Source organism: Notolabrus celidotus, chromosome 18 (assembly GCF_009762535.1).
Source record: "Notolabrus celidotus isolate fNotCel1 chromosome 18, fNotCel1.pri, whole genome shotgun sequence".
Lineage (NCBI taxonomy): Eukaryota > Metazoa > Chordata > Actinopteri > Labriformes > Labridae > Notolabrus > Notolabrus celidotus.
Genome location: NC_048289.1, coordinates 29,764,287 through 29,784,419, shown reverse-complemented (window position 1 = coordinate 29,784,419; position 20,133 = coordinate 29,764,287). Strand labels below are relative to the sequence as shown.

The 20,133-nt window shown below is 42.8% G+C and overlaps 1 protein-coding gene across 2 annotated transcripts; it reads left to right on the top strand.

Annotated features, from left to right (window-relative positions):
* Positions 1–2,093: 2,093 nt before the first annotated feature.
* kctd2 (potassium channel tetramerization domain containing 2) lies at positions 2,094–17,427 on the top strand. 2 transcript variants are annotated; one of them, XR_004634675.1, is made up of 7 exons: positions 2,094–2,818; positions 5,068–5,176; positions 5,263–5,354; positions 5,478–5,573; positions 7,506–7,631; positions 11,351–11,672; positions 11,834–17,427. XR_004634675.1 is itself a non-coding variant. In XM_034707340.1 (6 exons), exons 1-6 carry the CDS (start codon positions 2,450–2,452, stop codon positions 11,378–11,380), a joined length of 822 nt encoding a protein of 273 aa, XP_034563231.1. In that variant the 5' UTR covers positions 2,094–2,449; the 3' UTR covers positions 11,381–17,427. The 2 variants fall into 2 exon arrangements, 1 of the variants encoding a protein (XP_034563231.1); XM_034707340.1 differs by having other exon boundaries at positions 11,351–17,427.
* The last annotated feature ends 2,706 nt before the right edge of the window (positions 17,428–20,133 follow it).

Here is a 20,133-nt window from a genome sequence, read left to right as displayed (position 1 = left end):
CCACCTACAGGCGGGAAACGAAACTGCATGAATTAATTTAAATAGATAGATAGATAGATAGATAGATAGATAGATAGATAGATAGATAGATAGATAGATAGATAGATAGATAGATAGATAGATAGATAGATAGATAGATAGATAGATAGATAGATGGGTGGATGGATGGATGGATGGATGGATAGATAGAGAGATAGAGAGAGAGAGAGAGAGAGAGAGAGAGAGAGAGAGAGAGAGATAGATAGATAGATAGATAGATAGATAGATAGATAGATAGATAGACAGACAGACAGACAGACAGACAGACAGACAGACCCCCTTACGCATAAACTTCAGAAAAATAACCTTACCACAAAAATATACTTTTTTCCCTTGAATGTTGTTTATTTTCTTCTTTAACTATATATGGTTTTCATGAATGCTTAATTTTCTAGTTGTTATGACCCCTATATACTAGTAGATTAATTCTTAAAATAATGTATGTGTATCGTGATATGTTCTCATTTACATTGTGGTATTTCTTGAGTAATTTCAAGAAGATTTTTTTGTGTTAGTTTGGTTTAGAAAGCAAAAATGCTGTGTTATTCTGATATGCAAATGTAGTTAGAGTCTGGTCAATTACTGTAGTCTAAACTCGTTGACTTAAGGAGAACAAGGGCACTTATCAGGGGCAGATCTAGAGGGTGCCTATGACCCTACTTATTTCAGGTCTCTGCAGACTTGGAAACTGCAAATTCATGACTGCATTTCTAAGGCCATAGCTGTTGGTGAGGGCACCACCTAGTGCATAGGATCACCAAGGACTAAATCATTAGTGTTCAAATGAGCAACGTAATTGCTTTAAGTGTCTACCATTTCTTATGTCTAACCATTGTGTGTTGCTACCAGGGGTGCATCTCGCTTGGCTGGAAGTGAAGCTTTCAGCAGAGCGTCTGCCCCCTGGTGGCTGGCTGCAGTATAGGTAAAAGAATCCGTCTCCCCCATTCATTTGAATGAGGGAAAAAATAAATACACGTCATACGAATGTTTCTCACATCCGTATGCTGTGGTGATATGTAGTTAGTATTTGACTGTTTTGTGTTCAAGGCCTCTTTTTCCTGAAAAGTTTCTTTTTCGTTATTAGAGTTTAAAAAACAGGGTTTTACTTCAGGGTTTCCTTTGATTCACAGCAAGCGGCAAACTCCGGTCTCAAACGATGAAGCCAATGCGGAAGTGATATAAACTGCAATACATCGAAAATCCGCTTGAGACTGGCTGCAGAAACATCGGAAACCACATAGATATGAATGGGAAAAAGACGATCTTTGCAGCATTAATAAACATATTTACAGCCTGGTTCAAAAAACGTCTTGGCCCTACAACGCTAATCTCTCTAATGACACACACTGTACGGGGGGTGAATTTTTTTCTAACGTGACGGTTAAGAAGATATTAAGATTATGAGTTTTGCCCAAATAAGGACATGACTGACGTGACTCCCGGTCGGGAACACACAGCCATTGGCTAAGAGACTCACACTACGTCACACTCTGCCTAGTTGAGTTCCGCATTACCAATATGGCTGCTGCCGTCGATTTGCTTCAAAACAGCTCTCAGGAACAGATGGGTGACGTCACGGATACTACGTCCATATTTTTTACAGTCTATGCTTGTGACGCTACGCTGTAGGGCGGAGCTCGTTACAGTGGCTTCACAGGCTCTGGCTGCACAATGGCGGCGCCTAGGAGCAAGATTTTGGCTTCAGAACCGTACAACGGGAAGAGGCGAAGCAACGCTGTCCATTTTTATTTACAGTCTATGATTACAGTCTATGCTTGAGAAGGCATTCAGGAGGATTTTCCCGACTTGGAAACTTATTTTTCACCTGAATGCAGCAGTCAGCGCTTCATTGGGCCACCCCGGTCAAAGAGTTTGGATACGCCCCTGGAAGTTATCATTTCCTGAAACATTTGCATCAATTCAGGGTTGATCTAAACATTAAAAGTATTCGCTTTTAGTACATTCTTGTAGTCATATTTTGATTTGTTTTAAATGTTTTTTTAAAAATATCACTGTGTCTGCTTTTATTTTGAAAATCAGTGACATAGCGGAAGTAAACAGTAATCACGTTACAACCCGGAAGTATTGCCTTTCTCTGATTAACGTTTGAATAGACAAGAATGAGCAAATTATCTTATGAAGAGACGATTAAACACGATGATTGTTCCATCGTTCAGTGTTTAATATTCAGATCTGAGTCCTAATCTGAGTCCTTCGAGGAGGAGACGGTCCAACAGAGCAGCAACGCCCTGATGCCAGAGAGACCTCCTCGCTCTGTTTACAACCCGCCTGAGAGAGCCTGTTTCCCCGCAGTGATCCGTTAGCTCCTCGCTCTGTTTACAACCCGCCTGAGAGAGCCTGTTTCCCCGCAGTGATCCGGTTTGTGTGTAAACCAGTCTACTAGAGAATCATGGCTGAGCTGCATGTTGTGGACCCGAGCGGCACCTCCACCTTAGACCAGCCCGAGCACCGTGAGGTCCGCGGCTCTATGCGCCTGGCTTCGCCCACTCTCCTGGTCCCTCCTCGGGGCAGCCAGCTCAGCCCCGGCGGGGTGTCGGGGAGCAGCGGCGGGGGAGGAGGGGGACGCTCGGTGTTCGGGTTCCCGGGGAAGAGCAACCCGAGCTCCCCGTCCGAGCCGGTGGAGAAGCCGGGCTCACGCTGGGTCCGTCTGAACGTCGGGGGGACCTACTTCATCACGACCAAGCAGACGCTGTGCAGGGACCCCAAGTCTTTCCTGTTCAGACTGTGCCAGGAGGACCCGGACCTGGACTCGGATAAAGTGAGTACCCTGTCAAAGAAATGGAGTCTACTTCCCTGGTTTGGAGTCTGGATCATGAAAAACCAGCAGAAATCCATTAAAATGTGCATATTAGAGTCAAATTTGACCAATTATGCTTTATTATTTCATCTGTTCTAGAACGGTCTGTTATTGCAACGATACGATACTCGATACGTCCACGATAATGACGATATCACGGTATGGCAGTTCTGAGTGACTGATATATTTTAAGACCTAAACATAAATATATATTGTGCTAAATCTGACTAACTGAAGAATACAAATTCTTTAAAAAAAAAAAGGCAAAGTGAAGGATTAGAAAGGAAGGTACTTTATTGATCCCCAGGGGGAAAATTAAATTTTTTCACTCATGCCATTTTTGGACATGCTACACATACCGTTTTTCTGGTATATACATACAAATGCACACACATGCAGTGAACATGCTTAGGGAGAGATGTCAGAGTGAGGATACTGCCGTCAACCAGCGCACCCCGAGCAGTTGGGGGTTCGGTGCCTTGCTCAAGGGCACCTCGGCAGTGCCCAGGCAAGTGAACCAGCACCTCTCCAGCCACCGGTCCACTTGCCAAGCTGCCAAGTCCCCATGGACTGAGCTACTACCGCCCCCAGTACTTTGGAAGAGTATTATTTAAAGTTGAAATATCAATATCTTGCACCAGTGATAGAACAGTTAGCCCATGAGTTATCATAATGATATATTGCTTTATCCATATTTCATCTCTAACCTATGTTTTTGTTTGATATCATGGTATTAATAATGATTTTGTGGTATAGCATGATGTGTTCATTTAATCTAGAGTCGTTATTTTATCCTTTAAATCATCTGGAAAAGAAAAACCATGAATGTTATGTATTTTATTTCCTTCCACTGATTTTTAAGGTAAGATAAAATAAGATAATCCTTTATTCCTCCCACAACGGGGGAATTTTCAGCATTACAGCAGCAAAGTGGATAGTGCAAAACAGTATAAAGTAATAGAGCATATAAAATAAAAATAGATTAAGAAATGATTTACAATTTTAAAAAATAAATTAGCATATTCTAAGACAAGTATGTACAGAACTAAAGAAGGAATCAGAATCAGAAATACTTTATTCATCCCGGGGGGGGAATTCAGTTGTTACAGAATGACACTGTATGAAAAAAGTCAAAATATGAATAGAAAGAAGGAATAAAATAAGATATAAATACAAATAAAATAAAAAAAGATGAAATACATTTTCTAAATATTTCCAAAACCAGAGATACAGTGAGAAATGTGCACAGACTAGTGACATAGGTTAAAAAAACAAAGTTCAGAACTTAGAAGCTGGGTAGAAAGCGTATTGCACATGTTAGGAGTGAGATGAATATTATGCTGAATCAGCTGCAATTAAACAATGAGCGAGGAGACATCGTCAAAATGTTTGTTTACCTGACTATCATTCATAAAGGTACAGATATTTAACTACCACAAGAGAAATACAGCAAAACTTATATATCAAGGATGCTTGGAGCAACAAAAGTGACCTCCCATCAACTTATCACTCCGCTGTTATTCTAATGTTTCATTATAGTAAGCTGAAATAAAGCCCAACGCTTGCTAAGATTATATTAAAACATCTATAAATACTTTACTTTTAAGAGATGAGAGATCAACTTTGAGCTTTATCTGTAGAGACCACTTTGGTTCTTGGTCGCCTGACTGAAACGATCATGAGATGTGTCAGGATGTGGGTTCTTTACAAGAGGAAACGCTGCATGCATGAGTTTGCTGCAGATGTCCAAGGCGCCAGTGAAGACAAATGTAATGATGGAAGATGTAAACACCAAATTCAATATTAAAAACCTTTAAACCACTTAACAACCAGCAGGACATTTTACAAAGTTTGCCAACACAGCTCTCCTGAAGGCCGGTTTGTTGGACGGTATCTGTCATAAGGGAGGAAATTAATCTCAGTGAAGACTTGCTTGGTTTCATCATTCCTAGGATTATAGTTATAAAAATTAGTATAGCATTAAATCAGATTTTGATGAGTTTTAGCGTACATGTTTTGTTTTTCTGGACAGTTGTTTGTAAGACCAACACAAATATATCTTTGGCGTCTCTGTTGTGAATTTTTGGACGTCTTGTTGGCTGAAAAACTGCAATAAATACAGAAATGATTGACTTCAAAATGTTGCACTCTTTCATTTTTAAACTCATCCTCCTTAAAAATCTCCACCCTTTGTTTTTCCCGTCTTGCAGGATGAGACGGGAGCCTACCTGATCGACAGGGACCCCACATACTTCGGCCCCATCCTGAATTATCTCCGGCACGGAAAGCTGATCATGGATAAGAACCTGGCTGAGGAAGGTAAACACATCTGAGTGAGTCTGATCCATCAGTGAGAACCACTTTGACGTTACAGGGTCTGAATAAAGAAGTCTGCTTTGTCTCAGGTGTTCTCGAGGAAGCCGAGTTTTACAACATCGTGTCTCTGGTGAGGCTGGTTAAGGAGAGGATACGGGACAACGAGAACCGGACTTCCCAGGTCAGTGGACCGAGAATAGAAGTGAAGGATAAACCAGAACTTCTTCTAGGACAAACAGAACCCAAAATAGCTTTTTATCTGTGTTTGTGCGGATTATTGATGCTGCTTTGCCTCGTCCCGCAGGGCCCCGTGAAGCACGTGTATCGAGTATTGCAGTGCCAAGAGGAGGAACTCACACAGATGGTCTCCACCATGTCGGACGGGTGGAAGTTTGAGCAGGTGCAGAAAATGAAGCTTTTATTCTCTCTGTCAGGAGTTTGTTCGAGCTTCTGTTTTTCCAAAGCGGCTCCTGTTTGGAGGAGGCAGACCATCGATTTCTAACATGATTAGAATAGATATGCTTGGATGCAGCTCTTGAATATTACCTCTTTAAAGCTTGAACCAGGTCAGAGAAGAACTTGAGAACTTGTGTCTTTTCTTTTACAGTTTCTCTCAGTGGCTTTGGTACATTTCTCAGATCAGAATTGAAATTCTTAAAACTACTTGTTCAATCTTCACACCATGGCGTCACTTGTGCACATCAAAAAAGCAGTTTCTCATTTCTTTGAACAAGTTGCAAATGCTTTGGTACATCCATGCAAATGATTATGTACAATTCTCTGCTGTTTCCTACATTAGTTCATTGGCACACGTGGCAAGGCATTAGTTCATCACATAAGTCTTCACATGCAGAATGGTTGAACATGTTGTCAGGATATGTCAGTCATATTTCTGTACATCCCCATTAGACTGTTTTTTATAAATCTGTCCTGAATTGGTAAATTACTCCAAGGTGAATCTTGACTTTCTCTAAAGAAGGGAAATGTGTGAAGCATTAGATCAACCAGTTTTCTGACATAGCTCAAAGGTGCATCTCATGAACCATCAACTGGCAAGTATATATATATAACCAGAGCATAACACAAGGTTACAATGTAAAAGTGTAAATCAATCTTTATTTTTTTTTGTATAGCGCCAAATCACAACAAACGTTATCTCAAGACGCTTTTACAAACATAGGAGGTCTAGACCACTCTATGTCAAATTATGAACAGAGACCCAACTTCAAGACAGGGTAAGACTCAGTCTGACCCCACCTTAATCCACCATGAGCATTGCACATCGCAGTATTTAGCTAGTTACAGTGGTGAGGAAAAACTTCCTTTTAACAGGCAGAAACCTCCAGCAGGACCAGACTCATGTTAGACCGCCATCATGCCTCAACCGAGTTGGGTCTGGAAAGACAGATAGAGGGGAGTAAGAGAGAGAAGTGATAGTGATGAGACGAGTAGTAGAAGCTGTTGCCGCTGGAGTCCAGCACGTCCGTATCAGCTGGAGTCCAGATCGTCCGCAGCAGGAGGACGTCTACGGCAGCTCAGAGGAATCTACGAGACAAGGGAGCTCAGGGACTCCAGAAAGGTCTATGGTTAGTAACTTTAATGGGACAGGCAGAGTTAAAGTGAGAGATGAGGGGGTTGGGGGGAAGGGGGTGAGCTAGGATTCCAGTGTGTCAGTGTGCCAGTTCCCCCGGCAGTCTAGGCCTATAGCAGCATGACAAAAGCTGGTCCAAGCCTGATCCAGCTCTAACTATAAGCTTTATCAAAAAGGAAAGTTTGAAGCCTACTCTTAAAAGTAGAGAGGGTGTCTGCCTCCTAGACCCTGACTGGTAGATGATTCCAAAGGAGAGGGGCCTGATAACTGAGTGAATGTGAATCTTGTCCAGTCTCTTGCAATCAATCTCCCACATACACTAAGGTGTAACTTACAATTTACAACAACTGTCATCAGAACTTTAGTCATAGTTTACATCAGAACGTCCCTCCAGAGTACACTGTTATATTGACAACATGACTAAGCAATTTAACTGTCTTATCTGTACACAATGACACAAGGACTTGTCATTCTGATGGCACTGACATGTTCATTGACACACTTTGAGACCTGAACTCAGAATTTTGAGCAAGATACTGTCTTTTGCAGGTAATCCATGGTGTTTTGCTATTTGTTCGAATTGTTTTGAGAAGTGCACTTACTGTTTTGCAAATGTCGAGGATGATTTGAGAGATGTACCAAAGCGTCTGAGAAAAACTGTAATGAGGTTATAGTTTCCAAACGTCAGGTAACTACATTTCTTCCATGACAGCTTCCTTTCTTCTGCCTTTCTGTCCCCAGCTTATAAGCATCGGCTCCTCTTATAACTACGGGAACGAGGACCAGGCGGAGTTTCTATGTGTGGTTTCCCGGGAACTCAACAACTCCACCAACGGCATCGTCATCGAGCCCACTGAGAAGGCCAAGGTGAGAGATCTGCTGATGTTTTCCTTTATCTGTGAATTCAAAGCCTCAGTCTCTGACTTTAAACTTTCACCTGGGCCTCTGAACCAGAGCACCAAATGTGGATTAATCCACCATGAGAACAAACACACCATGCTCCTATGTTTGGATAAAGTCTATGAAGCTCAGCTGTTAAAGGAAACAGGAAGAGTTTATTCAAATCCAGTTATATCGGAGCAACAATGCACCCACGATAAATCCTCAGAATATGCACTTCTGCTTTATCATGCAAGAGATCAAATGAAACCACTCGAGTCACAGACGAGGAGACTGTCAACTTTTAAAAACAAACGTGTTACTTTTTCACATGTAGGTATTTAAGTAGGTTGTTTTCAGCATCAAAACAGAGAACACACACAAACACAGTGAGCAGCAGAAGCTTTCTGGTCTCTGGAGATCTTCCTCCTGCCAGCTGCCACCTGGTTCGGGTTTTTAGTTTATGTGGTAGACAGACCACACTTCAATGAGAGTTACAGAGTGAACAGAAACATGGAGTCCTAAACAACTTGATGGCAGAGATTAGTGGTTTACGTTCCAACAAAGTTATGGGCATAATCTAAAAACACTTCAACATAATCTGGATCATCTGACAGAAAGTCAAAGCTTCTACAAGCTGATGCATCTTACTGAGGTTTAGGGCTTAAATGCCTTTATGTAGAGAGGATAGGACAGATGATGCATCAGGAAACAAAGAGAGAGAGAGAGAGAGAGAGAGAGAGAGAGAGAGAGAGAGAGAGAGAGAGAGAGAGAGAGAGAGAGAGAGAGAGAGAGAGAGAGAGAGAGAGGAGAGAGAGAGAGAGAGAGAGAGAGAGAGAGAGAGAGAGAGAGAGAGAGAGAGAGAGGGAGAGAGAGAGAGAGAGAGAGAGAGAGAGACGAGGGAAAGGGGATGCAGGTTTGACAGGTTGAAGGCTATATCCTCTGTACATGTGGAAATCATAGGGAGGGCATTTCAAGCATAAATATTATTATATAGTCACTGCTAACTATTCACAGATTATTCAAATAGCAGGACTCAGTCTGATCTCATCTTAATCCACCATGAGCAGAGCACTTTGCAGCATTGAGCAAGTTACAGTGGCAAGGACAAACTTCCTTTAACAGGCAGAAACCTCCAGCAGGACCAGACTCATGTTAGACACACATCTGCTGAGACCGAGTTGGAGAGAGGGATAGAGGGAGATGAAGAGAGAGAGAGATGATAGTGGGGAGACGGATAGTAGTAGTTGTAGCAGCTGGAGTCTGGCACGTCCACAGCAGCAGAGATCCAGAGGAACCTACGAGACAAGGGAGCTCAGGGACTCCAGAAAGGTCTATGGTTAGTAACTTTAATGGGACAGGAAGAGTTTAAGTGAGAGACAGGCAGAGAGAGGAGAGAGAGGGAAAGACAGGATCCCAGTGTGAGTTCCCCCAGCAGTCTAAGCCTATAGCAGTCTAAGCCTATAGAAGTCTAAGCCTATAGCAGTCTGGGCCTATAGCAGTCTAAGCCTATAGCAGTCTGAGCCTATAGCAGTCTGAGCCTATAGCAGTCTGAGCCTATAGCAGTCTAAGCCTATAGCAGTCTGGGCCTATAGGAGTCTGAGCCTATAGCAGTCTGGGCCTATAGCAGTCTGAGTCTATAGCAGTATGAGCCTATAGTAGTCTGAGCCTATTGCAGTCTGAGCCTGTAGCAGTCTGAGCCTGTAGTAGTCTAAACCTATAGCATTCTGAGCCTATAGCAGTCTAAGCCTATAGCAGTCTGAGTCTATAGCAGTCTAAGCCTATAGCAGTCTAAGCCTATAGCAGTCTGAGCCTATAGCAGTCTGAGTCTATAGCAGTCTAAGCCTATAGCAGTCTAAGCCTATAGCAGTCTAAGCCTATAGCATTCTGACTCAATAGCAGTCTGAGCCTGTAATAGTCTAAGCCTATAGCAGTCTGAGCCTGTAGCAGTCTGAGCCTATAGCAGTCTAAGCCTATAGCAGTCTGAGCCTAAAGCAGTCTAAGCCTATAGCAGTGTGAGCCTAAAGCAGTCTGAGCCTATAGCAGTCTGAGCCTATAGCAGTCTGGGCCTATAGGAGTCTGAGCCGATAGCAGTCTGAGCCTATAGCAGTCTGGGCCTATAGCCAATCTGAGCCTATAGCAGTCTGAGCCTATAGCAGTTAAAGCCTATAGGAGTCTGAGCCTATAGTAGTCTGAGCCTATAGCAGTCTGAGCCTATAGCAGTCTGAGCCTATAGCAGTCTGGGCCTATAGCAGTCTGAGCCTATAGCAGTCTGAGCCTATAGCACTCTGGGCCTATAGCAGTCTGAGCCTATAGCAGTTAAAGCCTATAGGAGTCTGAGCCTATAGCAGACTGAGCCTGTAGCAGTCTGGGCCTATAGGAGTCTGAGCCTATAGCAGTCTGAGCCTATAGCAGTCTGGGCCTATAGCAGTCTGGGCCTATAGCAGACTGAGCCTATAGCAGTCTGGGCCTATAGCAGACTGAGCCTATAGCAGTCTGAGCCTATATCAGTCTGAGCCTATAGCAGTCTGGGCCTATAGCAGTCTGGGCCTATAGCAGACTGAGCCTATAGCAGTCTGGGCCTATAGCAGACTGAGCCTATAGCAGTCTGAGCCTATATCAGTCTGAGCCTATAGCAGTCTGAGCCTATAGCAGTCTGGGCCTATAGAAGTCTGGGCCTATAGCAGACTGAGCCTATAGCAGTCTGGGCCTATAGCAGTCTGGGCCTATAGCAGACTGAGCCTATAGCAGTCTGGCCCTCTAGCAGACTGAGCCTATAGCAGTCTGAGCCTATATCAGTCTGAGCCTATAGCAGTCTGAGCCTATAGCAGTCTGGGACTATAGCAGACTGAGCCTATATCAGTCTGAGCCTATAGCAGTCTGAGCCTATAGCAGTCTGGGCCTATAGCAGACTGAGCCTATAGCAGTCTGAGCCTATAGCAGTCTGAGCCTATAGCAGTCTGAGCCTATATCAGTCTGGGACTATAGCAGACTGAGCCTATAGCAGTCTGAGCCTATAGCAGTCTGAGCCTATAGCAGTCTGAGCCTATATCAGTCTGGGACTATAGCAGACTGGGCCTATAGCAGTCTGAGTCTATAGCAGACTGAGCCTATATCAGTCTGAGCCTATAGCAGTCTGAGCCTATAGCAGTCTGGGCCTATAGCAGACTGAGCCTATAGCAGTCTGAGCCTATAGCAGTCTGGGCCTATAGCAGACTGAGCCTATAGCAGTCTGAGCCTATAGCAGTCTGAGCCTATAGCAGTCTGAGCCTATAGCAGTCTGGGACTATAGCAGACTGAGCCTATATCAGTCTGAGCCTATAGCAGTCTGAGCCTATAGCAGTCTGAGCCTATAGCAGTCTGGGCCTATAGCAGTCTGAGCCTATAGCAGTCTGAGCATATAGCAGTCTGAGCCTATAGCAGTCTAAGCAAAATTAGCTTTTTTTTGCTAAAAGGCATAAGTTGAGGTCAAATGGTTATTAGATGGCTCCAGATGGATTCAGGGTTTTCATCATGGTGGTTGTGCTCACTGTTTTCCTTCATACAGCTGATTCCTGCTGAAACACTAGCGGATGATATTTCTCATCCCTCAAACAAAAACCAGAACACCTCTGTTACTAAAGTTGGGTCATGTGGTTTTACAGTCTCAGCATGTAAAGAGAGATTATTTGAGACACTGTGATGACTTCTTTCTCTCGTCCTCTCAGATCCTTCAGGAGCGAGGCTCGCGGATGTGAAGAGACCTGCAGCCGGAGCTTCAGCACATTTAATCAACAACAGCAAACAACAATAACAAGAACATTTCCTCCAGTTTTCATCAGCTGGTATCATCATCATCATCATCACCATCCGCCTCCCCTGCTCCTCTGGTGTGCCTTTCCACAGCGGGGGCTCCCGACGCCTCTTCCCTCCTCCTCTCCTCCTCCTCCTCCTCCTCTTCCAGGGCCGCGACTCGACCCTGGCTCGTCCTGGTTTGTTCTCCATCACCACCGCGGGACGCTTCAGGAGGATTTTAAAAAGGAATCACAAGTGAGAGGTTTATTTCACTGCAGCTTTTACGGTCAGTGTGGATGCGGTGCAGGATTTGGTGCTGATTGTAGCCCCTTGTTGTCATTATCAGTGGATGGATATCTAGCACAAAGCTACCACCAGTCAACTTCATCGTTATCAAAACCGCTTTTAACCAACAGGATACTTTTCCTCTCTGATACGTTCGGCTCTGTCAACTCAGCAGAAACCTCCTCAGGACTCTCACAGGACAAAAAAGGAATGAACACGACTCCTCTGACAGAGCTTCTTTCAGCCGCCTCCCTTCTCCGCTCTCCCAGAATCCTCGGCTGACGTCGGAGGGAAATCGCATCGCTTTAAAACAGAGCCAGGAGTCTGACGGCTTGCGTTTGAGCCGGTCTGATGCGGCGTTTCCTCTGCTTTCTGAGTCTTTAAAAAAAAAAAGGAGTGACGAGCATCTTACACACTCATGGACTCGGTTCTGTTTCCAGCCCGGTCGCTCCTCCCAGGGAGAAAAATTTGGGATATTTCTGTGCAAAAGAAAACAGAAGACTCAAAAAGACTTCACCTGTGTACAATTTGTCAAGGCATGTGAGGAATCTATATAAATCTATATAGGCTACATGATGAAATTATATGAAAATCGAATGCAAATGGTGTAATTATTGGTTTCTGTATCATAGTTGTCATATATTTACACACTCTGGTGGGTGAGTCTATTTAAAGGACAGAGAAAATATCATATTTTTCATTCTATGGAAGGTTTCCCGCTCGGTATCATGGATGTGAGTTTGTGTTTGCAGTGCCTCTCTGCTTTCTGTCCATGACTGAAATATCACCGCTGCACGTTTTCTGTCGTGTTCCCCAAAAAGCTCCAACACTTTCTCTAAAATATCCTTCTTTGATCTCTTACATATCTTAAAATTGTAATCGGGGGAAGAGGAAAATGAGCCGCCAGTCACCGGGTAGGCTGGCTGGGCGGATATGGCCAGTTTGGACGCTGCCTCAAACACCTGAATCGCCCGCTGTCTCTCTATCACGCCCAACCTCTCTCTCCTCTCTCTCTCTGACGCCCTGATGACTGTGTTTTCTTTCATTGTGCAGCACTTGTAGCAACTTTTGGCAAAGCTGACATCTTCTCCTTTCTCTTTCAACCCTGATATGACATCATCATCATAGCAATGTGCATTAACTGAACCTGCCAGCGAGAGCGTCTTCATCTTTCAGAGCTTCAGACTGAAGCTTTCGTTGCTTTTTGTGCCGGATCATTGGCATCAACTCGGCTGAAGTGTATTTCTGTGGAAATATGCTCCTCATTAAGTTGCTTTGTGAGAAGTGCTGCGTTCACACTCGTAACAACATCAGATTTAAAAACATTTTTAGAATGCATTTGTGCAAACATGCAAGACTGAATTTAAGACAGTTAGAGCCGTGAGCATCTCAAGGTTTCTGCAGCTAATCAGCAGCTACAGCTGTCTTTGCATTTCTCTGATTTATATCTTTAAAGATGTTTCCTGGCATGATAAAACTTTGCGTATGGAGACGTTTCCTCAGGATCTGGGGCAGTTTAAAAGCTGACAAGTTTCATTGACCGACAAATTCGCAGTCATAGAAGTTAGCAAACTATGGGGCTGTTGGTGTTTTCTTCCATCCATCCAGCAGCAGTCGAGACACTCCTCTCTCCGGTAACTTCCACCAGCTCCTCTGGGAGGATACCGAGGCGTTCCCAGGCCAGCTGAGAGATATAATCTCCCCAGCGTGTCCTGGATCTTCCCTGTGGCCTCCTCCCAGACGGGCATGCCTGAAACACCTCCCCAGGGAGAAGTCCAGGAGGCATCCTGACCAGATGCCTGAACCACCTCCTCTGGGTCCTCTGGATGTGGAGGAGCAGCAGCTCTACTTTGAGTCTGAGCTCCTGACCCTCTATCTGAGGCTGAGCCCAGACACTCTCAGAGAAAGCTCATTTTGGGTGCTTGTATTCGCAATCTTGCTCTTTCGGTCACTACCCACAGCTCGTGACCATCGGTGAGGGTTGGAACATAGATTGACCGGTAAATTGAGAGCTTTGCCTTCTGGCTCAGCTCTCTCTTCACCATGACAGACCGGTACAGTGTCCGCATAACTGCAGAATCCGCCCCGGCCCGTCTGTCAATCTTGCAGGTTCTTCCCCTCACTCGTGAACAAGAGCCTGAGATACTTAAACTCCTCCACTTGGGGTAAAGACTCTCCTCAGACCTGAAGTGGGCAAGCCACCCTTCTCCGACTGAGCACCACTCCAATAGCGACCTCCTCAAATAGTTTGGATCCTCCATCCAGCATTCACAAAATTCAGATGTGTTCAACTTTCATTTAAAAAATAAGTTAAATGTAGTTTGTTATTTTTTAAATTTGTGCAAAAACTAAAAGAAAATGACGTTTAAACATGTAAATGCACGTTAAATTATCTTGTAAAGGAGCATGAAACTAAAAGCAAATGCAAAGTAAATATTGTATCTTGATATCCACAACTGGCTAACCCTGCAAATTTTCACTTCTGAGAAACAGAATTATTTTTATATACGTGCAATTTCCTGTCCCCCACCCTAAAGCTGCAAAAACACGATGCATTTAAGATGTTGTTACAGGTCTGAACGTCGCCTTCTCACAAACACAAAGTTTGAGCCACATCCCTCCATATCAGAAGAATTGAAACATTTCACGGTGCCCATTGTGCAGACTGAACTCACCCCTGAAGCTTAAAGGGGGTTCAGATACTCTGCCACCTTGCTGCACCCTCCTCTGTATAAAGTTATGTTATATCAAGCATGAACAAAAAGAATGCCAGATAAAAAAAAAACTAAACCTTAGCTGTTGTCATGCTCCCTGGTCGTGATCAGTCCGGCCTCCGAGCTCAAACTTTGATGTGACTTCTTCTTCTCTGTTGTTTACTTTGTTGCTTTCCCCCCCCGACTGTGTGTTGTGCAGTTATAACCTGCCGATCCGAGTCGTGAGCAGACCGCGAGCTGCTGAAAAACGCCCCAACGTGTCCTTGAGGAGCACTTTTTCTCTCCCTCGTTGTTCTCCGGGCCTTTGCAAAGCACCTTGGGTGTTGTTTCCCTTCGTCTGTGTCCAGTGTTGTGCCTTTGACCTGTGTTGTGCACAGTTGTTCCCCCCCCTCTTTATCATAGGATGCCTCCCATACCTTAAAAAAGCCAAGAGGTATAATGTTTAAAGCGGTCTTTAGCTCGGTTTGTATCGTTCGTGTTTCAGTGAGAGGCAAGCCAACGAATCCATCGTCCCCTGCTTTGTTTTACATTTATTACATACACACTGAGATCAGCTGTTTTTGTGCCATCGCTTTGAGCTAAATCAACCAATAATTCAAAACTGTGTCTGATCTGCTGTAACACTTGAGTCGTGGTTGTGTTTTCAGCGCCATCAAACGGGAGGAAAGCAGGAAGACCGATCAAAGCAGGTTTCTCTCCTCTGCTGTTATCTTAGTAAAACTCCAGCAGTGACCTTGTTAACAGAAATCAATCTGACCTTGAACGCACCGTTGGCCTCTTCTTCTTTTCTCGAGTTGCATGTTGAAGCAATCTCTAATGATCTAACTTTTTAGATGTGTGTAATTAACCTTAAAGCACTTATTACACCCGTTACCTTTGTGAACCCAGTTTGATCTTTAACCTTGATGGTTCAGTGTTCGGGTCGGTGGTTCCCAAACCGAGGGCGAGTCCAGATCCCGAGAAAACAAGTTGAAGAAACCTCACGTGTGTTTTTGCTCTTGATATCGCGCTCTCTGTTTGTAGTCTTCCATTGAAAAACGCTGTTAGCTCAATGCTAGCAGGGTCATGATCCCCAGAGGATACCTCCCGACTTTCATTTTCTTTTATATTTCAGCACAATTAACACTTTGTTTATGACCAAATATCTGAATGACAGCATGTAAGCATTGCTTTTTGTACTGACTCTCATGGTCCCCAGAGGATGAACTCTACTGACTTTGTTACAGTTAGAAAAATGCACCATACATTTTCTGTTAAATGGCAGAATCCCTGATAAATTAATCTTCTTTGGTTTCAAATTGTCAAATATTAGCATGCTAGCATTCTAAACTATGAAAGTTAACATCAATTGTCCAAACATCAGAATATTAGCATGAGCTTGTTGATGTTAGAATTTGGTTTAAAGTATATCTGGGTAGCTGTAGACTCTGTAGTGCAGTTAGCCATGCTAGCGGTTTGTGTACAACATATGAAAAATACTAGGGATGCACCGAAACGAAAATTCTTGGCCAAAACCGAAAACCGAAATAAATTTTTATGCCAATTATTAGTAACATTGCATTTATGGCTATGACTGTGTACTAACCTCACTAAAATCAAGGATCTCATTGAACATATCACAACATTCTGTTTCGGCCGTGTTTTATTGGTGATAAAAGTGTTTCAGCCGAAAAACAAAAATGCACTTTTGGGCCATTTTCGGCCGAAAATTTTCGGTGGCAGAATTTTAGGTGCAACCCTAAGAAATACCCCCAAAATTTCAAATGTAAAGAAATTCTGCAGTCAGTCATGATCCCCAGAAAACTCCATCAAAGCAACAATTAGAAATCTTTGGTTTGTTTTGATTTATTTCCACATCTGTTACCTGAAGCTGTAGTTTATATTAAGTGCTGAATAGCTAACACTAGCATGCTAACAAGCTGTGCCAAGATTTTGAACATGTGGAACATTTTTCATGATAAAAAAATTAGAATTGAGTAGTGTCATTGTGAACTGTTAGCAGCACTTTCAGTCTGATGATGTTAGCATTTATCACTGCTGTCAAGCTAGCTTGTCTTTAGCCATGCTAGTAGCAAGGTGGCTCCTGCTGTAAGAACACAAGACATTTGTTTTGATTCCTGAGCAAGTCCAGACTGAAATATCTCAACTGATGCTGCAAACTTTTTAAAAAAATGTTTAGACAACAGGACAGAAGTTAAGTAGTGAAAAGCTTCCTGTATCGACTGACATATAGCTAACACTAGCATGCTAACAAGCTATGCCAACGTGGTGAACAAGGTGAACATTGTTCATGATAAAAACTAGCACTTAGCATTGTCATTGTCATTGTGAACAGTTAGCAGCACTAACATAGGCTGATTATGTTAGCATTTATCTCTGCTGTCAAGCTTTCAGTTGTTTATCTTGTTTCTAGTCATGCTAGTAGCAATTGGAAATGGCTCATTGGACAATTAGCGATCCATTGACTGGTTAGTTTGTTGATTTACAGGTCAGAATTTTAATTTTTGAAAAACTTCATCTATTGACTGAATCCCATAAAAACTAATAAGGTTCCTGAATAGCTAACACTAGCATGTTAGCATGGTGAACTATGTAAATGCTATTTTTGCTAAACATGAGCTTTGAGCATCGTCTTAACGCTTACTCAGCCTGTTGATGTTGGCATTTAGCTCAGCTTTAAAGCTATACATCCTGTTTTTAGCCATAACAGACATGTGCAAGGTGGCTTCCAGTCACCAGTGGGACCAAGTATGTAGGGTTCATCCTGTAGGGACCTTAAATATCTGTACACAATGTAACGTTAGTGAGGAAACTTCTGTTGTGACATCGTAAGGCATTTGTTCGATCCATCGAGAAGTCCAGACTGAAAAAGCACAACGACATGCTTTAAAATTTTCTCTGGACATTCATGAGTTTGTTGATCTAACTTTAAGTCCTGTAATATTTTAAGTTCCAGTCTGCCTCAGCTGTATTTTTCCTCAAAGTAAATAAATAAAATGAGAGAAATTGAAGTAAGAATGTTGACAAAGTAACACTTTTGATATTTACCAGATAGTTTTGCCTCCTGGGGAATCAAATAATTCTTTAAAATCAGTCTTTGCTTGAAAAACTCAGACGAGGTGACCCTTTGAGGTTTGGAACCACTGACCTAGTTGAACTTTTCAGTGTGATTATATTAACATTTGAATCAAGCACCCGTTTTTTGAAACAAACTAAAAATGAGTTTGTACCTTCACATGCACTATAAGTCTACAAATAATGTGCAATTTTAACAAATCTGCAAAAAATATATATCTCTGTTGTTTGGGCACGTGAACACATGAGAGCATGCTTTCGTTTTAGAGATTACGATGTTGTGTACTGGATTTTGTCTGACCTCTGTGTTAGTGCAAAGTGTATGTGATGCATGGTGGGGGGAGCAGAGGGACGGCATGGCTCTGTGGTGTGTAGGTGTAGATTTAACGTGTGGAACAGGTGGTCTACAAGTCGTCATACTCTCTACTCACGCCGTCTGTTTCTTTGTCGTTTTTGTATCCCAGAAGATAAAGAAGAGCTAGCTTTGGATGCTAACTAACCAACCAATCAGACTGCAGACCCCCCTCCCTGCCTCCCCGCCCCTCTAACCATGGTTTATACCGCCTGCAGGAAAACTCACAAAAGAAAGGTTTTTACTACATGAATCATTTTGCCAGTTACTCTGTAAACACCTGCATGCGTTTGTGGACATGCACACTTGTACACTCATTTAGACGTATTGAAAAATGTCACCTATTAACAGTTACTTTGTGTTCATTTATCAACAGTATTGATGTCAAATGTGAATATTGTCAATGGAGAAATGTTTGGAAGCTGACAAAAACATTTTGTCTGATTGTTTGTTTCACTTTTATTTATTTTATATTTTTGAATTTTGTCTACCAAATGTTGTTTCTTTACGTGTAACAATTTTAACGAAGCCTGTCTGGTTTTTAATCATAAATTGTGTCTGTGTTTTAAAGTGTGACTCAATGAGTTTTTATTGGTTCTGATACTTTATTTTATAACAAGGTGGAAAAAAAGGAGCATGAAGAAAAATGTAGAAAGAGGCAGTAAAAGTTTAACTAAAAGTAGTATGGGAGGTAGAGCCTTTAGCTATCAGGCCCCTCTCCTTTGGAATCATCTACCAGTCAGGGTCCAGGAGGCAGACACCCTCTCTACTTTCAAGAGTAGGCTTCAAACTTTCCTTTTTGATAAAGCTTATAGTTAGAGCTGGATCAGGCTTGGACCAGCTCTTAGTTATGCTGCTATAGGCTTAGACTGACACACTGGGATCCTGTCTTTCCCTCTCTCTCCTCTCTCTGCCTGTCTCTTACTTTAACTCTTCCTGTCCCATTAAAGTTACTAACCATAGACCTTTCTGGAGTCCCTGAGCTCCCTTGTCTCATAGATTCCTCTGGATCTCTGCTGTAGATTCCTTTTTGAGTCTGTCGTTCTTTCTTTCTTTCTTTCTTTGTTTCTTTCTTTCTTTCTTTGTTTGTTTATTTGTTTCTTTCTTTCTTTCTTTCTTTCTTTCTTTCTTTCTTTCTTTCTTTCTTTGTTTCTTTGTTTCTTTCTTTCTTTCATCCCATCTTTCTTTCCTTATTTTCTCCTTTCTTTTCTTTCTTTCTTTTATTCCATTTTCCTTTCTTTCTTTCTTTCTTTCTTTCTTTCTTTCATTCAATGTTTCTTCATCTGTCTTCTTTTCGGAAGTAGGCTTAGACTGCTATAGACTCAGACTGCTATAGGCTTAGACTGCTACAGGCTCAGAATGCTATAGGTTTAGACTACTACAGGCTCAGACTGCTACAGGCTCAGACTGCAATAGGCTCAGACTACTATAGGCTCATACTGCTATAGACTCAGACTGCTATAGGCTCAGACTGCTATAGGCTTAGACTGCTATAGGCCCAGACTGCTATAGGCCCAGACTGCTATAGGCTTAGACTGCTATAGGCTTAGACTGCTATAGGCTTAGACTGCTATAGGCTTAGACTGCTGGGGGAACTCACACTGGGATCCTGTCTTTCCCTCTCTCTCCTCTCTCTGCCTGTCTCTCACTTTAACTCTTCCTGTCCCATTAAAGTTACTAACCATAGACCTTTCTGGAGTCCCTGAGCTCCCTTGTCTCGTAGGTTCCTCTGGATCTCTGCTGCTGTGGACGTGCCAGACTCCAGCTGCTACAACTACTACTATCCATCTCCCCACTATCATCTCTCTCTCTCTTTTCATCTCCCTCTATCCCTCTCTCCAACACGGTCTCAGCAGATGTGTGTCTAACATGAGTCTGGTCCTGCTGGAGGTTTCTGCCTGTTAAAGGAAGTTTGTCCTTGCCACTGTAACTTGCTAAATGCTGCAAAGTGCTCTGCTCATGGTGGATTAAGATGAGATCAGCCTGAGTCCTGTCTGTTAGATGGGACTGGGTCTTATCCGGTCTTGATGTTGGGTCTTTGTTAATAATAGATCATAGAGTATTGGGTAGACCTGCTCTGTTTGGAAAGAGTCTGAGGAGAACATTTTTTGTGATTTGCTGCTTTATAAATAAAGATTGGTTGATTGAAAGGTTTTAATATGAATGTGTTGGTTGGATTTTGACCTTCTGACATGCAGAAGAAGCACGTATTTAAGTTTCACATGACTCACAGATTCACAATGAATACATTCACATGCAGCTGTGGTTTGAACGTGTGGTGAACTCAGAT